This window comes from Bombus pascuorum, chromosome 13, assembly GCF_905332965.1.
Source record: "Bombus pascuorum chromosome 13, iyBomPasc1.1, whole genome shotgun sequence".
In the NCBI taxonomy this organism is placed as follows: Eukaryota; Metazoa; Arthropoda; class Insecta; order Hymenoptera; family Apidae; genus Bombus; species Bombus pascuorum.
In genome coordinates, this window is record NC_083500.1 from 2,464,466 (window position 1) to 2,483,982 (window position 19,517).

Genomic DNA, 19,517 nt, shown 5'->3' on the forward strand with positions numbered 1-19,517 from the left:
TTCACTCACCAAATTCTTTCAAATTTCAATAAATTCAATAAAAAGTCATACACCTTCTTTCCGTACTTACTGGAAATTCTCCATAGTTGGCGCGTTAACCTGAAGCCGCATTTTGATGTGTATTACAATATAGCTGCGTTTCCAATCTATTCAGATTCTTCGCCTTCATGTGTAAGCAGTCTTTGCGTGAACCTCCAATCGCGAACCTGAAATATTTTAACGTGAATTAGCCATAAAATTGAACGTATTCGAAAATTCAGTCCTGTATGCTTAAACTGCCAGTCATTCAATATTTCTATAGGAGTTCTTGCGTTTTTCCTTTATTCATGTTGAATTAGATCGCTATAAAAATACAATGGGTGCAGTACGTGTAATCAATGACGATGGCCAATTTTACGGGGAAATGGCTAGTGCAGGTGCAAAATTGGTCGTAGTTGACTTTACGGCAACATGGTGAGCTTTTTGGGGTTATATCAAATGAAATGTTACTAAAACTTGAAGAACTTAATTTCTATATTTGCTATGTACACCGACTCATAGCTTTCAAATTTTCGTTCCTTTTACGCTCATACATATTTAGAACACTATTGTTATTTTATAACATTACCAACAAAGTTATGTTTAATATTTTTATATGTCTATTGTCATTGATATAGTAATAAACAATAATGTGCACGACGTTTTAAATACCTGTATTTTACAAAATGTAATTTGTTGAATTTTAATGTAACTACAATTAATCATACTTAATTTTACGTGTTTCTGTAATTGATATAATTAGTATCAATGCAAACGAAAATATTATACTATTTGAAAATCTCTTGCTACTAATCTTATAATTCTACAGGTGCGGTCCTTGCCAGAGAATTGCACCAATATTTGAGCAATTATCAATTAAATACCCAAATGCAGTATTTCTTAAAGTCGATGTAGACAAGTGTGCAGAGACTGCTGCAATGCAAGGAGTTAGTGCAATGCCCACATTTATATTTTATCGTAACCAAACAAAATTGGGTTTATGTCAAGGAGCTGATCCGGCTGGATTAGAATCAAAAATACAGCAATTTTATGGCAGTGGAGATTCAGAGGATTCTGAGAGTCCAGTGTCTGGACATGTACGAAATAGTGATAATGTTTATTACCATATTTTTGGAATGATATTTTTTGCTGCAATTTTGTACTTCTGGAATAAGTACCAATAAAAAAGTTGTGGTAACCTTCTTTCAGTGGATATTAACATTATTATAACATATTCATTAATAAGAAAAGACCATCAATTGAAATATATAATATACATTATATTGCTTCATCAATTGCATGTACTTATAATTTTTTAATATTTTGTAAATATCGTATTCCAAAGTTAAATTTGTCATTAATATACAATATGTTCAAAACAAAACTTGTATTGCATTTAGATGTTTTTACTCTTAATAAAAATTCTTATTTATATACGTATATTTCCCTGGATGTCTGTACCCAACTTTATCAGACATGAAAATATGAGATGATACTAAGTAAATATAAGTACTCCAAAAATCCTCAAAGGATACCTTTTGCAGATGGATCTATCTAGTTTCATTACAAAGGCACAATGTGAATGTTTGAATGAATCCGATGATCACAACTTTTTACAATGCTTAAGTTCAGACAATGGGTATTTAGAAAGTGAATGTGATGAACAGCTGATTTTATCTATTGCATTTTCACAAGCAGTTAAAGTGCATTCTTTGAAGATTAAAGCTCCCAAAGATACAGGACCAAAAAATATAAAACTATTCATTAATCAACCAAGAACTATTGATTTTGACATGGCAGATTCTAATACAAGTGTCCAAGATTTAACGTAATATTGGCCTCATTGATTTTACATTGCTTATATTATATAGCATTCCAGTAAATCTGTTCTAATTATATAAAATTTTTTTGTGCAGATTATCACCAAAGGATATTGACGAAGGTAATCCAATTTCCTTGCGTTATGTGAAATTTCAAAATGTACAGAATATACAAATATTTGTAAAAGACAATCAAAGTGGTGGTGAAACAACCAGAATCGATCATCTAGCTATATTTGGCTCACCAATTTCAACAACAAACATGGGAGAATTCAAAAGAGTGAATGGAAAGAAAGGGGAGAGTCATTAACAACCAGTTAACATGTGAAGGATTGTAAAAGACTATGTTATGTCAGATAAATTTTCCATGGCCATTATATTTCCTAAGAATACTGAAAAGAACTAAATTTTCTCTTCTTTATTTATACATATTATATGACTTTAATCCAATTATGGAATGATATAAAATTCGAAAATTCACACACTCATACATATACATTAAATAATGACACATTCATATAAATCAAAAATTATTTGTTTATTAATAAATCATTAAGAGATTCTGTAAAATAAATTAAATTATAATTACGATACGTGTTTCTCTGATTATACATAATTGTTTATTAAAAAGATATTTAAATAATTTTTACGTATACGCGTGCTCAATCAATCAATGATTAGGTATAAAGTTGCAAAAAATAAAAGTTGTTATGCTCATAATAAATAAATAATAAAAGTTAAGAAATATTCTACTTAATTACCCTCTTTATGTAAATAAGAATATTATTTACAAAAATATTAAATAGAATATATCATATCTTGAATAAAAATGTTTAATGTGATTTATTTTATCATGTATAAAATCGTAAGTAATTGTAATATAAATTTCAATACATTACTTTCAGTAAATTACTTATTTAGGGACAAGTTTTATGAATTCGCCATATGCCACCACAACGACAAACTCGTGCCCATCTTTGATCCCATGCTCTAATTGCAGCTGTCCTTGTCATATTTTGAACTTGAGCTTTTCCAACACACCTGGAATTTTAATTTACAACTTACTTTATTCGTCATTTTTTTGTCACTATTTCGTCAATGCACTTATATCTAATACCTTGTACATTGTTTCACAAGAAGTGGTTGCTTCCCAAGATACAAATGCCTAATACCATCTACAATCTGACCACTATGCATACAACCTTCAACTGGATTGAGTTCAGGTACAAATAGTAATTGTTCAGGTTCTATGCCATATTCTAACTAAGATTAAAATAAAATTAAAGATAATTACAAATCATTTATTGAATCGATGCGAGAATATTCTACTCTATTTACCTGCAAAGGAAAGTTTTGATAAAATAGTACAGGTGTAGCTATAGCTGTTATGCTATTGCCCTGATGTAATTGTGGTATCATAATCTGATTAGGTAGCAAGCAACAATCATCTGGAAGAAAGTCATTGTCGTAGCACATACTTTATTACATTTATCATTTTATTGCCCTCTCCAAAAAGATTACTGTGAAGTATTTTCTTATGCCTCCTTGACTATCCTACTATCATTATGTATTATTCTATGTATATAATATAGTGCAGGAATTTATAACTAGTAGTAAAATGATTGATTTAGATACTTTGTTAAACTACGGAATATCTAATTATATTTCGGATAAAACAACTTAATTTTTGGAATCGTCCTTGGAATCAGCTTGTAATACAAGGATTGGTTTTTCGTTATTCAAACACACACACCACTTTTTGGCTGATTCTTGATCTGGTTCGATTTCTAAATATACTTCATTTTTTTCCCTTTTCGGACTTTTTACATCCGCGATAAAATACGTTACTTCTTGCTGTTTATTTGTTGGAGTATCAGTTGGTTTTTGCTTTTCTCTCTTATCTTCGTTAACATCTTTTCTAACCAACGAAAAATCACTTGGGAAAAATTGGTTCCCTTCCGTTCCTTGAGGATTACTTGTTCTGTTTTGTTCAGCTTTCTCAGCTTCTCTTATGAGATCGATAAAAAATAATTCTCTTGGAGAAAGAGATCCTTTCGGACTCTTTGTGTCCAATTCATCTTGCGGTGTAACTGCTACCAATTTTAAGTAATCTTTCATTGATTCTCTTTGATTTTTTAAAGTATCATTTCCTGACTTGGGTATATCTTCATCTTTATTAACATTTTTCTCCATATTTATAGTTCCAATACGTCCGACCTCATTACCTGAATTACGACGATGAATCACAAGAGGGGGAAGATCTTTATGCTTTTTAACTTTGTTATGCCGAGATTTATCCGAAATATCCATATTTGATTTATCACAGGCAATTTTATCTTTATCAGAAATTGAATCGTCCGGAGGTCCATCTTGTTTTGTATCTTTCAGTTTTACATTTTGCGAATGATCAAGTTTCGTATTAATCAAAGTCCCCGATTTCAAAGAATCATTCGTACCATAGGATTGCAGTTTAACATCGTCATCATAATGTTTAATTTCGAAACATTTCCAAATTAAAAGCAAGCATAACATAATGAAAAGCCAAATTAGAAATGCGAAAATCCAATTCAAAATGAACCATTCACTGGGCCAATTTTTAGCCTTGCCTGAATGATAAGCACCGATCAAAAGAGGAGACAATATGATCCAATAAAGTATAAATATACAGCATGTTATTATACAAAATATGGCTAATCTATGCGGTCTCGAATATGGGCAACAACTTCTCGATTCACTCCTGTTTAACAATAGCTTATGCTTTTTTAAAGCTACCGAATTTGTATGTTTTGCCGCAAGTTTCTCACTCATTTTAAAGTGTATAAAAAGAAAATCGAAAAATTATAACACTATCACACTATATATTTCTTATATTTTTGCATTTCATGTATACTCATTAGCATGCATTTACCGCTACTGAATGAAAAAATCTGTAATTCCTTTCAAACGCACGAGGAAGTGGTGTCTTATCTTACTTCCTACTAACCAACATATAACGATAAAGTTTCAACGGCTAGCTATAGATGTTATACACGAATTATCAATCATTTCACTATATGTTATTCATATAAATAAGTATTAATACATTTATACTATTTATAATACTACATAACAATGATGAACGAGCTTACCAATTAAACCATCGTCTACCTGCTGAGTTTGGCCATCTCCGTTCGGCTGAACCAATTTTGATAATAAACGGAATAACAAGGCCAATACATCAAGATTATCGGCACTACGAAGAAATACTGGAAGACACGAAGGACGTAATAAACCCCATATACGTATAATTACGAGCAGTTCTCTCAATGTATTTAAGGCCTTGTGGTCCTTCAGGAGTTCATACTGCGTCGATATTACGTAAAAGAAAAAATGAATATGATTATGCTAGTTTAGACAAAGGAATAATTATATTTTTCGAAATTTATTTACAATACTCACACCGCCAGATTTCATTTGCAATCGCTGCTCCGGAAGACGAGCTAAAAGATTCAGAGCTAGATCCGCGACCCATTGAATTAATTGCTGCAACGACTGGAGTGTACTTGGTTCTACGGTAAATTCTTTGGGATCGAGGTGTAAAAGTACCTAACAATAACATATTAATTATCTACTACAACTATTACATGCAATTATGTATTAATTATCCATCAGGATATAAATGTAGGAAAAATATGTTTCATTTTTACCTTATCTACATCAGTAATAGCATCATTAATTACTGCTGCTAAACTCTCTGCTGGTCCCTTATCATGAGAAATTAAATCTGATGGACGTAATAATGACTTAAATGCTGTTGCTACTGAATGTATCATAAGCAACGACGATAAATCTGCCGCCTTACTTTGTCCTGATACTAGCATCCTGAAAATACATTTTTAGCGGTGATCCTGCGCGATAACTACACGAAAACTACACGAAACAGATCCACAGACTTTCATAACAACAATTTTTAAATATAAAAGTAATACGAAACCTGTACAATGATATTTTGATGCAAAGAAATTGGATATAATGATACTGTTGTATTGGCTGTAATTGTCTATTAAAAGAAACATCTAATCTCTCACACAATGGCTCGATCATCGAAGACCTCAAACACAACAGTATATCCAACCAATCTAATCCTGTTACTAAACAATATTCTAATAACGTACAAGCATAACTTAATGTCAATGATGGTCCTGTAAAAGGAATCAGTAATACAGTATACTATATTTTTTGAGGACACTGTTTCTTATATAAATTTATTGTAAACTGAATTACCTCCATCAGGTAGCAATTTATATGCATACAAATTTCCACGTGTATCACATGCTAATAGTACACAACCTAGCCAAGATAGATCTATGTTCGTTATTGAAATCGAATTTCTAAAGTACTTATGATTTGGCTCTTCAGACCGCCATGCCATATTCAGAGAAGAATAAGCTACTTCTTTTAAGCAATCACGACTTAAACAATGTATTGAAGAATCTGCTAAAGCTACTACAACGTAACTTGGGGGAGGTAATGTGGTGACTATAGATAATTTTGTGGTCGCTATCGCTGTTATTGGTGACTGACAACGATATTGCGATTGATGCTGCCATACCTATAAATTTATGTCAAAAATATACAATTAAGCCGAAATCGGACAAATTTTATGTACATAATCCTTCCAATTTGAACACATACCACTACAGTTTTAAATGGTTCTAATGTTTTGGGCTGAAACAACTTATGAACAGGTTGCGATTTTTCCCTTAATTCCCATACTTCGACTATACCACCACTATCGCTATTAACAGCAATAACTAAAGAATCTGCATCTTCTCGAACTACAAACTTTAAATGCGTTACACTTGTATCTAAGAAAAAGAAAATTTTTGTATTTTAAAATCTGGCAATGCATGATCAGTTATAAGTATTAATTGTAAATTTTTCCACTTTACATGTATTGTCCTTTGGTGCACCGTCCTGTAGGAAAAAACTAGGCAGTGCTTGTGATGTAATGGTACACTTATCATCATTTTTACGAACTAGTACTCTATAACACCTGATTGGCAAACAAATATTTCCACTACTTATGGCTACCAGAATATGGCCATCTAAAAGTTTACAATATTTTGTATTGATCTATTAGTTATTATTGAAGTATCTTAATGTTAATTAAAACATGATTATATATGTACTTTTCCCATAACATAAATCAACTGCTGTTATTCTGTGCCTTGTGCTGCCTAAACTTTCAGTAGAGGAACAAATAGGATTCTGAAAGTCTTTTGTGATCATAACAGCACCAACCATGCCAGTGGTTGAAACTACCAATACGCCTTCTGCTGCTCTACCACCAAACTGTCTTACAGAAGGAACAAAGGGTAAATGATTAAATTTCTCACTATAATGAATACTATCTTTTTTTTCTGTCACAAGTCCTGTCTGAAATAATACATTTCCTCTATAAAAAAATGGTATTAATGGCTCCTTAAAGTAAGTCCTTAACATTATAAATACCTTTTTCCCATTATGAAACCAAGCTGCGCCTAATATATGTTCACCAACAAAACAGGTAGAACCAATTAATACCCAATCATTAAGAACATGATCTTTAAACATCCATAATTGGACATGTCCAGTAGAATCACAAACAACTAATTTATCACCTGGTAAATCCCATTCCAATGCAGTAATAATATTTTTGTTTGATAATATCCTAATGTTATATAATAATATTGGTTAATTTTGTAAAACTTTTTGGACAGGTAATAAATTACTTAAAAATGTTTCATACTTGTGAGTATGCCAAGGCATATTTAAGTCGCAAACATAAACATGAGATCCCCATGTCTTTCCATTGTTATCATCTAATTCTGTAGTTGTAGTAAAAGCAGCTATGTTACGACTAGATAATGAGCATAAAGATTGTCCCTCATACAGGCTAAAAATTTGATTACTGCATAAACATTAAAGAATTATGTTTTAAAAAGTATATTCTCGGAGTCAAACTTAATTATAATATATGCATAAGATTTATAAAAATAAGTATACCAATTATATCAAACTATTAATAGATATACATTTTATGGTAAATGAAATACATGTTATCTTTTAATACTTTATTTGTTTGTAATATATTAGTATGCATAACAAATGCTCAAAATATATTATGTCAGTGAAAAGTTACTTTCAATAAAATATTTAATATCTATGAAAATTTTAAAAAATTATAATACTCACATACCTTTCTTGATTTAGAAACGGTTTTGGTGTGACTTTTTTATTTACAGTATATAGTAAATCCATTGTTGTGAGGTTATGTTATATTACAATTTAACAAACACTATGAAAATGAGTGCATACACTCCAAAATTATATCCATGCATTGCGATGTATAAAAATTTGAGATATATTAATTTCAACTTTTATTAAATCGCATACAAAATTTTACTTGAAAACAACAGAACTACATACACATCACTGTCGTCAGCATTGCGTCATGTGCTGGGCTATGTGTTTGTGCTCTGACCGATCTAAATATGCATTCTTCGTTCTGATTTAGGTCATTCAAAATTATGCCTTTTTCCATTACCTTTAGTTTACTGATTTACGACCAAATTTTAAAGCAACAGATTATAAAACCTAAATAGTACAATATCGTTCGTTAATATTAATCGATTTATACAAGTGTTAATGCATTTTAACCTCACTCCGTTTGTTTTGATTTGCTTCTATCCCTCGAAACTGGCTGTATTAATAAATCATATTTGCATCGTTCTTTCCTTATTTATTTCGATTTCCTCTACCTACTTATGCTGTAATAAAAGTTCAAAGTGTTGCTTAAATTTGTTGCCAACTTATGTCTTTGGTTATTCATTTTTTCATGGTGTGGATTAGAATGTAGACAGATTGGTATTGCTTCAGAGTATTATTAAATTTCGAGATTCAAATGCATGATCTAAAAATTATAGCAAGATTAAAACAATGTTGTTGAAATGGATCATAAACTATTAGAAATCTTGTTTGTCTATATTTTTCTCTTTTGTTTACTCTGCATGTTATATTTACTTTTTAAAATATATGTACATCTCAAAATGATATATTTATCATTAGTTTATTAAATAGTTATCAGTTCTTATCTCTTATAAATAAAACCTAGTAGTATGTATCAACATAATTATCCTTCCTCTAGCCTATATTATCTTTCCATACAAAAAAGTGCTACCACAGTAGATTTTTGTATGCATATTTATGTTATATATGTGTTATAATTTATGGAATCTGTATATGCGAATTTCAATGCATACCAGATATTAAGGCATACAACAATTTAATGATTTGATTATGTAGAAAATGGATGGTGATCGAGCAAAGGACAACACTTCTAAACCAAGTGAAAATGTTAAGAATAAGTCCACAGAACCATTAGGGCTAAGTACAAAAATTGCTCTTGAAACATTACAACGCGATATTAGGAGAGTATTACAAGAATATGAGGCAGAATATAGGAGAAATAAGTAATTTTATTACTTATTTGCTATTTATGTTGAAGAACGAATTCCATATTTTATACTTTGTATACTGTATATATTATGTGCAGAAAATATAAAGCTTGGCTAAAGGACACATTACATCATCGTAGTCAGTACACAACTCTTTGTTGGACTTCAGCAATTGCACTTTTGATCAATGCTATTATCCTTGTTATTGCATTCTTCACAACCAACGATACATGGTATGAATTAACTTAATTTTTATTTATGTATCAAACATAATGTCCTATTGTGCAGTTAGTTAATGCTTGCTGTTGAAAGTAGCTTGTAACTATATTTTGTATCGAATGTTGAATACTGCTTCTTTTCATATATAAAGAAATATAATGCATACAATTTTTTATTGTTTTAGGCACCCTACACTGCCTTATGAAGGACTGACCGTTTGTTGTTTGGTAGTATTAAATTTTATTTTAGTCGTATCCGATAATAAATTACGACATGAAGAAATTCCTTATAGAGTACGAGTTCTTCTTGACCAATTGGAAGGTACTTATTCAAATATTATTACTTTATTATATTCTAAATTTTTCTGCAATATTATTTTCCATATTTCAGTGGCAAAGAATAATTCTCAATGGAATCCCGAAAATTATCCACATTTATGCAGTCCATTGTCCCCCTGTCTAACTTTGCAGTGGACTTATCGCGATGGTCGTATAGTTAATTTACCTTGGGCATTATTAGTTGCTGGTGATATAATTGTTATAAAACCTGGACAACAATCACCTGGATACTGTATTCCTTATGATGTAAGTTCAACATTTTAGAGTTTAATACAGTTTATCATATAAAGTAAAGGATAATAATGAGAAATCATTTCAGGATGCTGACGCGCCGATGTTACACGCAAGAGAAGTGTATAGTCCGCAGGTCCACAGCGCAAATGAAATTTTTTCAACGCCACAAGCTCGAACGCCATTGAAAAATAAAGTCTATAAACTTCAAGAAACACCCTATTTAATGAATCTTAGAATGGCTCTTGACCAAGCTCTTGATAGGCCGGTTACATATCACAATCGCAAACGGCATCTTTTAATGATTTGTTGCATCGAACAACTGGCTTATCCAGTTCTTCTGATCATCGTATTACTTGTCAATTTGTTTCGATACTTATACGCGACAGAATATTTCGGTGTCGGTTACTGGAACGAAATGTTCTTGCTACAACCGATTGCTGTTAGTATCCCTTTGCTTCCGTTAGTATTTCCGACTTGCTGGATCTTTTTAAATTGTTTCGGAATGGCTCGTTTCAAAGCTCTGTTTAAGCTTTATCAATCTTCAAAGAAACTTCAGGTTAATACATTTTTAACATAAAAGAAATTTTCCATTGACCATTGACTAAATTATTTGTACAATATTTTCTAAAATACATTGGTTTTAGTTTGTGGATCCTTTCGAAGACGCAGATATTTCTGGGCCTAGCAACCAGGAAGTAGTGTACAATTGGTTGGAATTAAAAGAATACTTTTTCAATATTTTAGTTGGTAAAGAACATATGATGTCGAGATCCGCCAGTATTCTACACGTCTTAGGATCAGTCACGGTACTTTAAATACACGACAATTTAATTTTTAAATAATGTGAAAGAATGAATGAAAGCAAACCAATTTCCAGGCACTGTGTTGTGTAGATAAAAAAGGGATTCTTTCGTGGCCTAATCCAACTGCAGAGAAAGTATTTTTTTTACGAAATGCTAATACTTTATCCCCGTCTTCAAGGTAAATATACTTCTTAAGAACATACGAATTCTTAAGATCATAAATTTGACATGTAGATTATTTTACAGTACTGGTAGTGTAGATAGAACCTCAGAACCTCAATGTCAGACACAAGCTGAAGACTCCAAACAAGATTCAAATAAGACGTCATATATAACACATGGTAATAAATAAATGTGGAAAGTATGTCTTATAAAATATCTACTAAAAAATGAACAAATTTTCAGATTTGTCTCACTCAGCAGCCGAAGTTTTGGACCTGACTCACGATCATGCTTTGCCGTTTCGTCTACAGTTTGATGACCATTCCTGGAGGCAACACTTGAATTCATTAAAACCCCTAGGTTTAGCCATCCTCCTCAATACGTGTAATATGGACACCCAAGAGCATTACATGCAGTTTTGTTGCCATGTCACGTGTGAAGCTCTGTACAATGAGGATCTTGTACCGGTTACAAACAGACGGTACGTATCCATGTCGCTAGAATCACGTTTTCGTTTATGTCTTTTATTGCACTGTATTTCTTCCCCTTGTTTGTGTGCATTAGTCGAACTAATTCTTCCAAATGTCAAGCTAATTACATCCAGTTTTATCATACGCATAATCCCAAGAACAGTCCAATGCAAATGGTAACATGTCCAATTACTAGTAACGTTGATCATACACATTTGTCAGCTACCAGGATCACAGTATAGAAGATAAGAGTGGGTATCAAGCGAAAGATACAATGCAAAGTTCAAGACAAGTGTATTTAGTCGACGAATCAGGGAGCCTTGGACATATGTGGTCAGTCCAACCATAGTTATTTTACGTATCCTTCGTATTTGTAGTTAATCCGTTTATATGGGTGAATGTATCTCCGAGCGTACATATATTCATAGGAATGCTAGTCATGGAGCAAACTCACATTTTTGTTCTATTTCCCTTTTCATTCGTCAATGTAAATTTCCATTTATTCAAATTTACGTATATGATTCGTATAGGTGTTTATGTGAATTAGCGAAGCAGATAGGTTTCCAAGACCAGGCACAAAATATATTCCAATTGGAGCAACAATTGTCTACGTTTAGACACGTCGTAAGCATTGATCGAACACTTCTATTTGCATATCTCTAAATGGGAAAATTATAATTCTCCCTGTTGTAGCAACCAGAAATGGTTCGGCGAGATATAAAGTTTGCACGATCTTTAAGTATCGCAACAAAATTGAAGTTTCCGTTTCCACACATGGTCGCTGTGGTAGTTAGAGAAAGGAGTGGCGGTGGTTTGCAACTGCTTACACAGGGTACAGCGGACATAATTTTGGATTCCTGTATCGAATTTTGGGATGGTCATGATCTATGTCCACTTTCAGCATCGGATAGGTACATGGAAATATTAGCCTTTAAAACATCTAGTGTTTTTTTATTTTTTGATATATTTATCGAACATGTACATTTCAGAAAAAAGGTGCAAGATTTTTATCAAAGGACGAGCTTAACATCATATTGTACTGCATTTGCGTACAGACCACTAACACGTGGTATTTGCGATAGAATGACTAAGATATACTTAGAACTTCCCGCGGATAGCAAACATTTATATGCACCTCATAGAAGTCCTACTCCACTACCTTGGGACTTTCGAAACGTTCTCGATCCCAGAGTGAAAGGAATACTTGGACAATTTCATTCAACCGGTAATTATGATTACTGTATATATTTCTCATTAATCTATTTAATTAATCTATTTTTATGCGAATTTTTATAGATTCTTTGCTGTGTAGTGAAAACAAAGATGATAACGTTAGCGACATTGATAGTTGCTTTGAAATTCAATGCAATCAAGTCTTTATTGGGATGGTGACTATGCAGTACCAAGCACAAATCGATATGGTAAGATATCTCAGTAAATTGATGCACATAAGATGAAGTAACGAAAGAAATTACATAAAATATTTAACAGGTACAATTAATCGAGCAACTCGACAGGGCGTGCATTCGATTCGTTCACTTCAGCAAAGAAAACGAACTAAGATCACGCGTGTTCTCGGAGAAAATGGGGCTGGAAAGCGGATGGAATTGCCACATATCCTTGCTCAGTGAAAGAGCTAGGTACCGTACCTCATTATTCTATCAAATATCATTGTCTCTATAAACTACTTTGCTTTGCTTTCTTTTGCTTTTGGATTAATCTAAAAAGTTTGGGGCATGTCCTCACGTTGGAAAGTATAAATATGTTCTCTATTTTTACATGTAAAGTCTGTGTACAAAAACATGTTCGACACAAAGTATTACACTAATTGTATGTTTTTCGTGTTACATTTCTTCTTCTTCGTCGATTAATATGAATATATATAATATATTATATATATTAATAATTATATAATAATATATATTAATATATTATATATTATGTATATATTATATATAATATATATATTATATACATATATAGATATATGTCGTCTCTTAGTGTTTTTTCTCTTCTCTAATCCTGTTGTTAAGTCTAAAATAAATCGTGGCAACTGATATAATAAATTTGTTTAACTAGCTATTTGTCATAACTGTGGATGTGAATGTAAAATATGCATGTACGTTACAGGAGACAGCAATGGCTGGAGAGATATCCGCACATGCCCCCATCGTATATGTTTGTCTATACCTCTTTCTTTCATTACTGTTACTAATTTGCATGTTTATTCGTTACGCCCTTTATTAATAATTTTTCTTTCTTATCGGTTTTTACATAGAGTTAAATGTTCTTCGAATGCAATTATATGATTTTCTTGTCCCGTTTGATTTCAAGTCTTGTCAAGTACTCTAGCCAACTTTCACGTTTAAGTACTGTCTCTTACCGATATTTTCCATGTATCCTATTTATGTTAATGATTAGAGTATTAAGTTAAATTGATTGTATTTGCGCTGATAGTTACTGGTCAACTACGTTCTATAGTTTTTAATGGCTTTTTATTAGTGGATACAATTTTTTAACTACATCGATTCTTATACACTTTCTACAGTTATTCTAATGCACATGTGTTAATATCTCGTAATTTACGTGACATACATGATATACACAAATAAATGTATGTAACTAACACGCCAATATTAGGTCCGAGAGTCCAGTGGGTTGGTGGGTGAGCCAGGCAGCAGCCATGTCCTCACCCACTCCCTCGGCCCAATCTCATCAACATAATTACTCCTGCATGGATGAGGCCAGCCACTTGCTTAATCGTGTCTCTCCTCGGTATGTTACATATTTACCCTCTTATCACACATAATACACTAAAGAAATAATACATTCATCGTTATATCTTATTATATACACGTATCAATTTTCGATTAAAAAATGTGCTTTCGCTTCACGAATACGATAGTCAATTAAAATATTGCTGAATACTTGAACATTAAAAGCATGCATTCAAACATTTCTGCTGCATAAATATGCTGCATCGATGTGTTTGTGTTCTAAGAATTTTATCCTGCATGAATGATACACGAGAAAATCGCTTTTACATAATATGATCTGTTTTACATTGTAGCACTAATCTGGATAATAGTCGTGCAATGAGTATGTCCGCACCGAGCGCTATAAACACCGATTTCTCCACGGTAAAATTCGACGATGAGACCACGGAATGGAACGATACAGGAACATCTCAAGTCAAAAGCGCTATGAGCCACAGGTTCGTCTCTATCCAAACTTGAAATGTTTCTTTGAGATTACCAGTCTTTATGATTATTTCGAGTTATATTATAGCTATGATATTATTCTGATTTTGCATGGCAGTCTAAGTCACCTAGTACGAAGGATTACGAGAACGGGATCGTCACACTTTTCGTAATTATTTTTCGTTCTCTCCCACACTTTTTGTATAGTCTAGACTCCTTTTGATATATGATATTTCTCACGTTTAGAACTTTCATTACCATTGTATTCATACTTTGATTTTACATACTCGTAGATGATCAAGTTTTCTGTTAATGATTTGAATTTATAACAAAAATAAATATACAAAATATTTAGCGAGTAATCGATTCTCAATAGGGAACAGGATACAGTGCGAAGCGAAGACAGTGTACTCGTACAAAGCGTAGATTTAGGTTCCGGACAAGAAGCATGGCGATCTTTGAGTTGTCTTACAGACAGCACGGAGCAGAGCGCTCCTGTAAATTTTGATTTATCAAACAGGGTAAGTTTCTGTGATAAAATCTTACCCTGGATGTATTTTTATACTTTACATATTCTCCAGGCAAAACTACCTCGAGGCATCGATAAAATTAGACCGCATATAGAATTAATAGATAATGTTCCCCTTTTGGTATCTCTGTTCACTGATTGCAACACTACTGTTACAAGGGAAATGTTGCACATTATGCAAGATTACGGAGAAGTTGTTTGCGTACTTGGCTCTTCCGCCAATGCAGAGAACATGCCCATCTTTATGCAAGCGGATGCAGGGTAAATATTATTATTACTTTAATAATTAACGAATCATTTTCTACAAAATTATTAGATGTATTACATGCATACAGTGTCATTCACAAACTACATCATCTTTAGCTACGCAACGACCAGGGACTTGATAACTCGTACTATAAACTGTATCTTTCTCGATTTGAGCAGATATCACTGGTCGATAGCATACACGAACCCTTTTCGAAGATGGCTCTACGTATTGATACGACAATTGATTCGTAGTGTGATAGTCTGTTTTGAATTTAGTTTGCCAGAATTCTCTCTTTCGTGGTCTTTTAACTATAGGAATACCAAAATCTTGATAAGATTCCTTCGTTACTGTGTTATAATCCACCGGTATTGGATGCTGAGCTTTTCCTTGGTAAGGCTTATAAGACATTGTTTTCACGTAACCAGGATCTAAATAAGATTGTTTGAAAGTAGTCATCATGTCGTGAGAACCATTGATAGATAAACATGATGTTGGAACGAAAGCTCTGCGCAATTTTCCAGTTGCAGCTTGGTACGAAAGTTTATACACCGTATCGAAGTCGAACTTTCCAGTTTTACTAGACACTATCTTTTCATGTAGCCCGTAATGAAATTTTGGTTTAGAAATACAATCGTATTTCATATATGACAAACCATATGTGGTCTCTGACTCAATTTTCAGAATTGGCTTCTTGTAAGATTTAGAGTATACCATAGGACGCACTTTACGTGATTGCAGATATACAAAATTCTCATCTTGACATATAGAATTATCTGGTTTCTTTAATATCGTCGATGTACGTCGACCAACGTCGACGATAAATGTCATGTTTATAAAAATTGAATTTTGTTTAAAATAAGGCGGTATAAAATTTAATCAACACGAACGAAAGTAGCAAATATTATTAATACATTTGTACATTCAACTGTTTCATGCAACGTTCAAGCATAAAATAATGATGGAAAATATCTGTGTTTTTAGAGTGGCAGTGGAACCACTTTATCCACAAGTTTGTCAGAGAGTTCCGGCATTGACACCAACTAAAGAAGACCAAGGTCCATCTCCAGTCGATTTGAGTAGAGCACTGAATTCTATTGCCTGTTCGTTAAGCGTTAAACGAGAAGATCCAATTGCGATATTCCATTTAATTATGGAGGTAAATGATGGGTTCCTCAAAATATCTAATTATTAACCCTATTACTTCTTTTGAATTATTTTCTATGCAAAAGTGTTTTCTAATAGTTGAAGCAAGATGGAAATTAGGATATAAAAATTTAAAGATCGTAGTACGATTAATTAAATATTTGTAATCCAGGATCATTTCAGTTACATTTTCAGTTCTAATTCAGTTCTTATTACTGTCATCATAATTACTGGATATTATCTATTGCATATTTAGGCTCGACATTATATGACGTGCCTTTGGAATTGCGTGCAATTCTGGCTCTGTTGTACAGTTACTCTCTCCTTCACTCAAGCTCTGTCTGGTTTCTTGTTGCTACCACCTTTATTTTCGGTCGATCAAGTCTTATGGTTGTGTTGCTTAATCATTCCAATGTTATCTATATCCATGATCGCTACGCCTATGGATCCTACCATAATGCAACGTGCAACTGGGAAAAATCAGTGCACTGTAAATGGCGAGGTAAGAAATGTGTCGGTAGTTTTACATTTCTCTACTAAATTCAAAGTGTTTCGAAATACGCTATATATACTATATAAATTTTTTAATATCTAACAGATAGGTAAATTCTTGACTTTTCAGGTTGCATTGTTCGTTCTGTGGTGTTACGGCAGCAAATTTTTACCAACAATCATAACGATAGTACTATCGCAATGTATTTCGTTCTTGACTTTGTGTCCTATTTACACAGCAGACTCCAAGTGCCTGTATGTGTATCCCGATGCGCAGGGAAAAGCTTCATGGGGTGGTTGGGGGGATAAACCAAATATTATTTTAGTGATACAACATTTCGCCTTGTCCCTGTTAGTTTTACATTTAGGTAAATTTTATTATTTTCAAATATTTCGAAACGATTTACTGAGTTAAATTCTATTTGAACACTGAATATTTCTTTTTGTACAGTAACAATATCCGTAGGCTTTGTACATAGAGAATATTCCATTTGGAAGAAACAGCCATTCAACAATTATGTATGGTTCTTCAGTGCATTTATAGCGTGAGTGTAAGATTTACGATTACTGAGATATATGCGAAACTTCATCTACCATAAAAAAATATCCTATTCGAATTACGTTTTTGTAGATTATGCGCACAAGCAGTATTCTCAGGAATTGTGTTCTGCAAATTTTGGAAAGACGAAGGACAGAATATCGAAGATTTTCCTCTACATCTTCCTCTCTTTTTTTTAATTTCATTGCCATTAATTTTTGCAATTAACGAATTAATCAAGTCGCAAGAGATTAAGTAAGTATAGAAATGTCTAGGCATTAGGAAAAACATTTAGTAAGTTTCTAACGTCGAAAATTTCTAGGGTAAACGTGAGATATCAAAAGAGGGCACGACTTGAATTTGGTACAAAACTTGGAATGAATTCACCGTTTTAAAGAATTTTTATTTTAAATATGTCAGAGAAGGGATACAAAGGTAGCTAAGTTATGAAACATGTTTTTCCTCAAAATCGAGATCTTTATCTTATTAGAAATCTATTCTGAAAGATGCACTAAAAACTCTATCCAAAAATGTAAATTATAAAAATAACGTTACGATTTAGAATATAAATTTGTTCGAATAGCTGTATACTACTTGAAAAGTATTTGAAATCGTCTATTTAAAATTAAACAATGTTACTGGTGATCTTGCAGCCTGCGAGATAATCAAAATTAGTATTCTAAACAGTGTAGTTTTGAAATGTGTATAATTGTTTTCGTAATTCGATAACTTGATATCAAAGTATTTATATTTTTGTATAATACGAAACGATAACGGTATTTTATATTTTAGAAGTTAACGTGTTGCAAGATAACTGTTTCAGATTTATGCGATATGATATACTTAATTTTCGAATTATAAATATTGTACACTATACACAGAAGAGTACCGTGCAATATCTTATCTTAATTCGAATTTGATTTGACGCAATTTAATTTCTTGGAATGCATTTTTTTGCGAAGACAAGATCCGTTTATGGATAAAAATTATTGATAATTTCATATATGCTAGAAAATTCGATCTACAATTCGGCGTCATATGTACAAAAATCAAAATAATTCATTTAATTTTACGAATTTAGTACTTAAATAACAACAAGCATAATGAAAGCATACTACATGAAATAATGAAATACCGCTGCTATTTAGATTTAATAGTACGTGTTATTTCTAGTAAATATGTATAGATTTAGGATTGTTGTGTTCCTATAGAAATTAATTTATTTTTTAGCGATAGAGGAATACTGCTTTCAATCGAATTTTTTTGCGTGCCTGGTTTACATGATTACGGTTATATTATTTACAAACATTCTTTTGTGCAAATGTTTAAAAGAAGTGACTTTGCAAAGTATCATAGGTTGCAATTAAATAGTAGGAAAAATGAGAAGTTAATATTTAAAATCGATGACTATTATACTACCCGGGAAATATTTAAATATATTACGATACATTTAATATACTAATATCTTACCCTTCTTTTATTCTAAAAGATATTCTGTTTTCGTAATCATATTGAAGTGAATTTTATATCATTTTATTTCTTATCTGTATATTATACATTGTTACAAATCTATACATAATTAAAATAAAAACGTGTGCAGTTCATTTAAAATTCGAACTTCGTTAGATCAATAGACAATTTCAACTGTAAAAAAGGATGTCTAAAGAATATAGTTTATGTATATTACTAGAAACTTTTATATTTTTGATTTTTATAAAAGCGATTGAAGTATTTGGTTAAATATAATGACTGTGAAATAATAATTATTAAAAGTAACAGAAATTTTTTCCTTAAATTTAATATATTCCTGTCGTTAATTCCAA

At 32.0% G+C, this 19,517-nt stretch overlaps 5 protein-coding genes across 15 annotated transcripts; 2 read left to right on the forward strand and 3 right to left on the reverse strand.

Annotated features, from left to right (window-relative positions):
* Nucleotides 1-227: 227 nt before the first annotated feature.
* LOC132913465 (thioredoxin-like protein 1) lies at nucleotides 228-2,583 on the forward strand. 2 transcript variants are annotated; one of them, XM_060971860.1, is made up of 4 exons: nucleotides 228-453; nucleotides 848-1,115; nucleotides 1,563-1,846; nucleotides 1,935-2,583. In XM_060971860.1, the coding sequence occupies exons 1-4, from the start codon at nucleotides 356-358 to the stop codon at nucleotides 2,146-2,148; spliced, it is 864 nt and encodes a 287-aa protein (XP_060827843.1). In that variant the 5' UTR covers nucleotides 228-355; the 3' UTR covers nucleotides 2,149-2,583. The 2 variants fall into 2 exon arrangements, with proteins under 2 accessions (XP_060827843.1, XP_060827844.1); XM_060971861.1 differs by having other exon boundaries at nucleotides 360-484.
* Nucleotides 2,584-2,657: 74 nt separating this feature from the next.
* Nucleotides 2,658-8,318, reverse strand: LOC132913426 (mediator of RNA polymerase II transcription subunit 16). Of its 3 annotated transcripts, none has more exons than XM_060971773.1 (14): nucleotides 8,059-8,309; nucleotides 7,609-7,755; nucleotides 7,332-7,530; nucleotides 7,010-7,256; nucleotides 6,770-6,925; nucleotides 6,513-6,685; nucleotides 6,102-6,429; nucleotides 5,812-6,019; nucleotides 5,525-5,699; nucleotides 5,277-5,423; nucleotides 4,967-5,180; nucleotides 3,177-3,286; nucleotides 2,956-3,101; nucleotides 2,658-2,879 (listed from the first exon to the last, which is right to left on the reverse strand). In XM_060971773.1, the coding sequence occupies exons 1-14, from the start codon at nucleotides 8,118-8,120 to the stop codon at nucleotides 2,756-2,758; spliced, it is 2,436 nt and encodes an 811-aa protein (XP_060827756.1). In that variant the 5' UTR covers nucleotides 8,121-8,309; the 3' UTR covers nucleotides 2,658-2,755. The 3 variants fall into 3 exon arrangements, with proteins under 3 accessions (XP_060827756.1, XP_060827755.1, XP_060827757.1); XM_060971772.1 differs by having other exon boundaries at nucleotides 7,609-7,770; nucleotides 8,059-8,308; XM_060971774.1 differs by lacking the exons at nucleotides 2,658-2,879; nucleotides 2,956-3,101 and having other exon boundaries at nucleotides 3,218-3,344; nucleotides 7,609-7,770; nucleotides 8,059-8,318.
* LOC132913456 (caveolae-associated protein 4-like) lies at nucleotides 3,354-4,960 on the reverse strand. The gene has a single exon (XM_060971837.1). The coding sequence runs from the start codon at nucleotides 4,644-4,646 to the stop codon at nucleotides 3,519-3,521; it is 1,128 nt and encodes a 375-aa protein (XP_060827820.1). The 5' UTR covers nucleotides 4,647-4,960; the 3' UTR covers nucleotides 3,354-3,518.
* On the forward strand, nucleotides 8,290-19,305 carry LOC132913417 (transmembrane protein 94). 8 transcript variants are annotated; one of them, XM_060971750.1, is made up of 27 exons: nucleotides 8,293-8,376; nucleotides 9,165-9,331; nucleotides 9,415-9,549; nucleotides 9,720-9,856; nucleotides 9,926-10,119; nucleotides 10,193-10,663; nucleotides 10,752-10,913; nucleotides 10,985-11,088; nucleotides 11,157-11,251; nucleotides 11,316-11,553; nucleotides 11,765-11,875; nucleotides 12,073-12,166; nucleotides 12,236-12,453; nucleotides 12,532-12,767; nucleotides 12,839-12,963; nucleotides 13,034-13,182; nucleotides 13,673-13,720; nucleotides 14,183-14,317; nucleotides 14,613-14,756; nucleotides 15,119-15,263; nucleotides 15,324-15,532; nucleotides 16,503-16,677; nucleotides 16,921-17,166; nucleotides 17,287-17,524; nucleotides 17,608-17,701; nucleotides 17,788-17,949; nucleotides 18,017-19,305. In XM_060971750.1, exons 2-27 carry the CDS (start codon nucleotides 9,168-9,170, stop codon nucleotides 18,087-18,089), a joined length of 4,302 nt encoding a protein of 1,433 aa, XP_060827733.1. In that variant the 5' UTR covers nucleotides 8,293-8,376; nucleotides 9,165-9,167; the 3' UTR covers nucleotides 18,090-19,305. The 8 variants fall into 8 exon arrangements, 7 of the variants coding, with proteins under 7 accessions (XP_060827733.1, XP_060827735.1, XP_060827736.1 ...); XM_060971752.1 differs by having other exon boundaries at nucleotides 13,673-13,714; XM_060971751.1 differs by having other exon boundaries at nucleotides 8,332-8,473.
* LOC132913469 (uncharacterized) lies at nucleotides 15,380-16,508 on the reverse strand. The gene has a single exon (XM_060971867.1). It carries the CDS (start codon nucleotides 16,347-16,349, stop codon nucleotides 15,609-15,611), a length of 741 nt encoding a protein of 246 aa, XP_060827850.1. The 5' UTR covers nucleotides 16,350-16,508; the 3' UTR covers nucleotides 15,380-15,608.
* Nucleotides 19,306-19,517: the final 212 nt, after the last annotated feature.

Excerpts from the sequence above, each read along its gene's own strand:
- LOC132913417 (XM_060971750.1), top strand. The coding sequence starts at position 9,168 with ATGGATGGTGATCGAGCAAAGGACAACACTTCTAAACCAAGTGAAAAT. Across the intron at positions 11,554-11,764 it reads GTACCGGTTACAAACAGACG|CTACCAGGATCACAGTATAG; the intron begins GTACGTATCCAT and ends CACATTTGTCAG. Across the intron at positions 16,678-16,920 it reads TATTCCATTTAATTATGGAG|GCTCGACATTATATGACGTG; the intron begins GTAAATGATGGG and ends TTGCATATTTAG.
- LOC132913456 (XM_060971837.1), bottom strand. The coding sequence starts at position 4,646 with ATGAGTGAGAAACTTGCGGCAAAACATACAAATTCGGTAGCTTTAAAA.
- LOC132913465 (XM_060971860.1), top strand. The coding sequence starts at position 356 with ATGGGTGCAGTACGTGTAATCAATGACGATGGCCAATTTTACGGGGAA. Across the intron at positions 454-847 it reads GTTGACTTTACGGCAACATG|GTGCGGTCCTTGCCAGAGAA; the intron begins GTGAGCTTTTTG and ends ATAATTCTACAG. Across the intron at positions 1,847-1,934 it reads ACAAGTGTCCAAGATTTAAC|ATTATCACCAAAGGATATTG; the intron begins GTAATATTGGCC and ends TTTTTTGTGCAG.
- LOC132913426 (XM_060971772.1), bottom strand. The coding sequence starts at position 8,120 with ATGGATTTACTATATACTGTAAATAAAAAAGTCACACCAAAACCGTTT. Across the intron at positions 7,531-7,608 it reads ATGCCTTGGCATACTCACAA|GATATTATCAAACAAAAATA; the intron begins GTATGAAACATT and ends ATATAACATTAG. Across the intron at positions 5,181-5,276 it reads TGCAAATGAAATCTGGCGGT|TATGAACTCCTGAAGGACCA; the intron begins GTGAGTATTGTA and ends ATATCGACGCAG.
- LOC132913469 (XM_060971867.1), bottom strand. The coding sequence starts at position 16,349 with ATGACATTTATCGTCGACGTTGGTCGACGTACATCGACGATATTAAAG.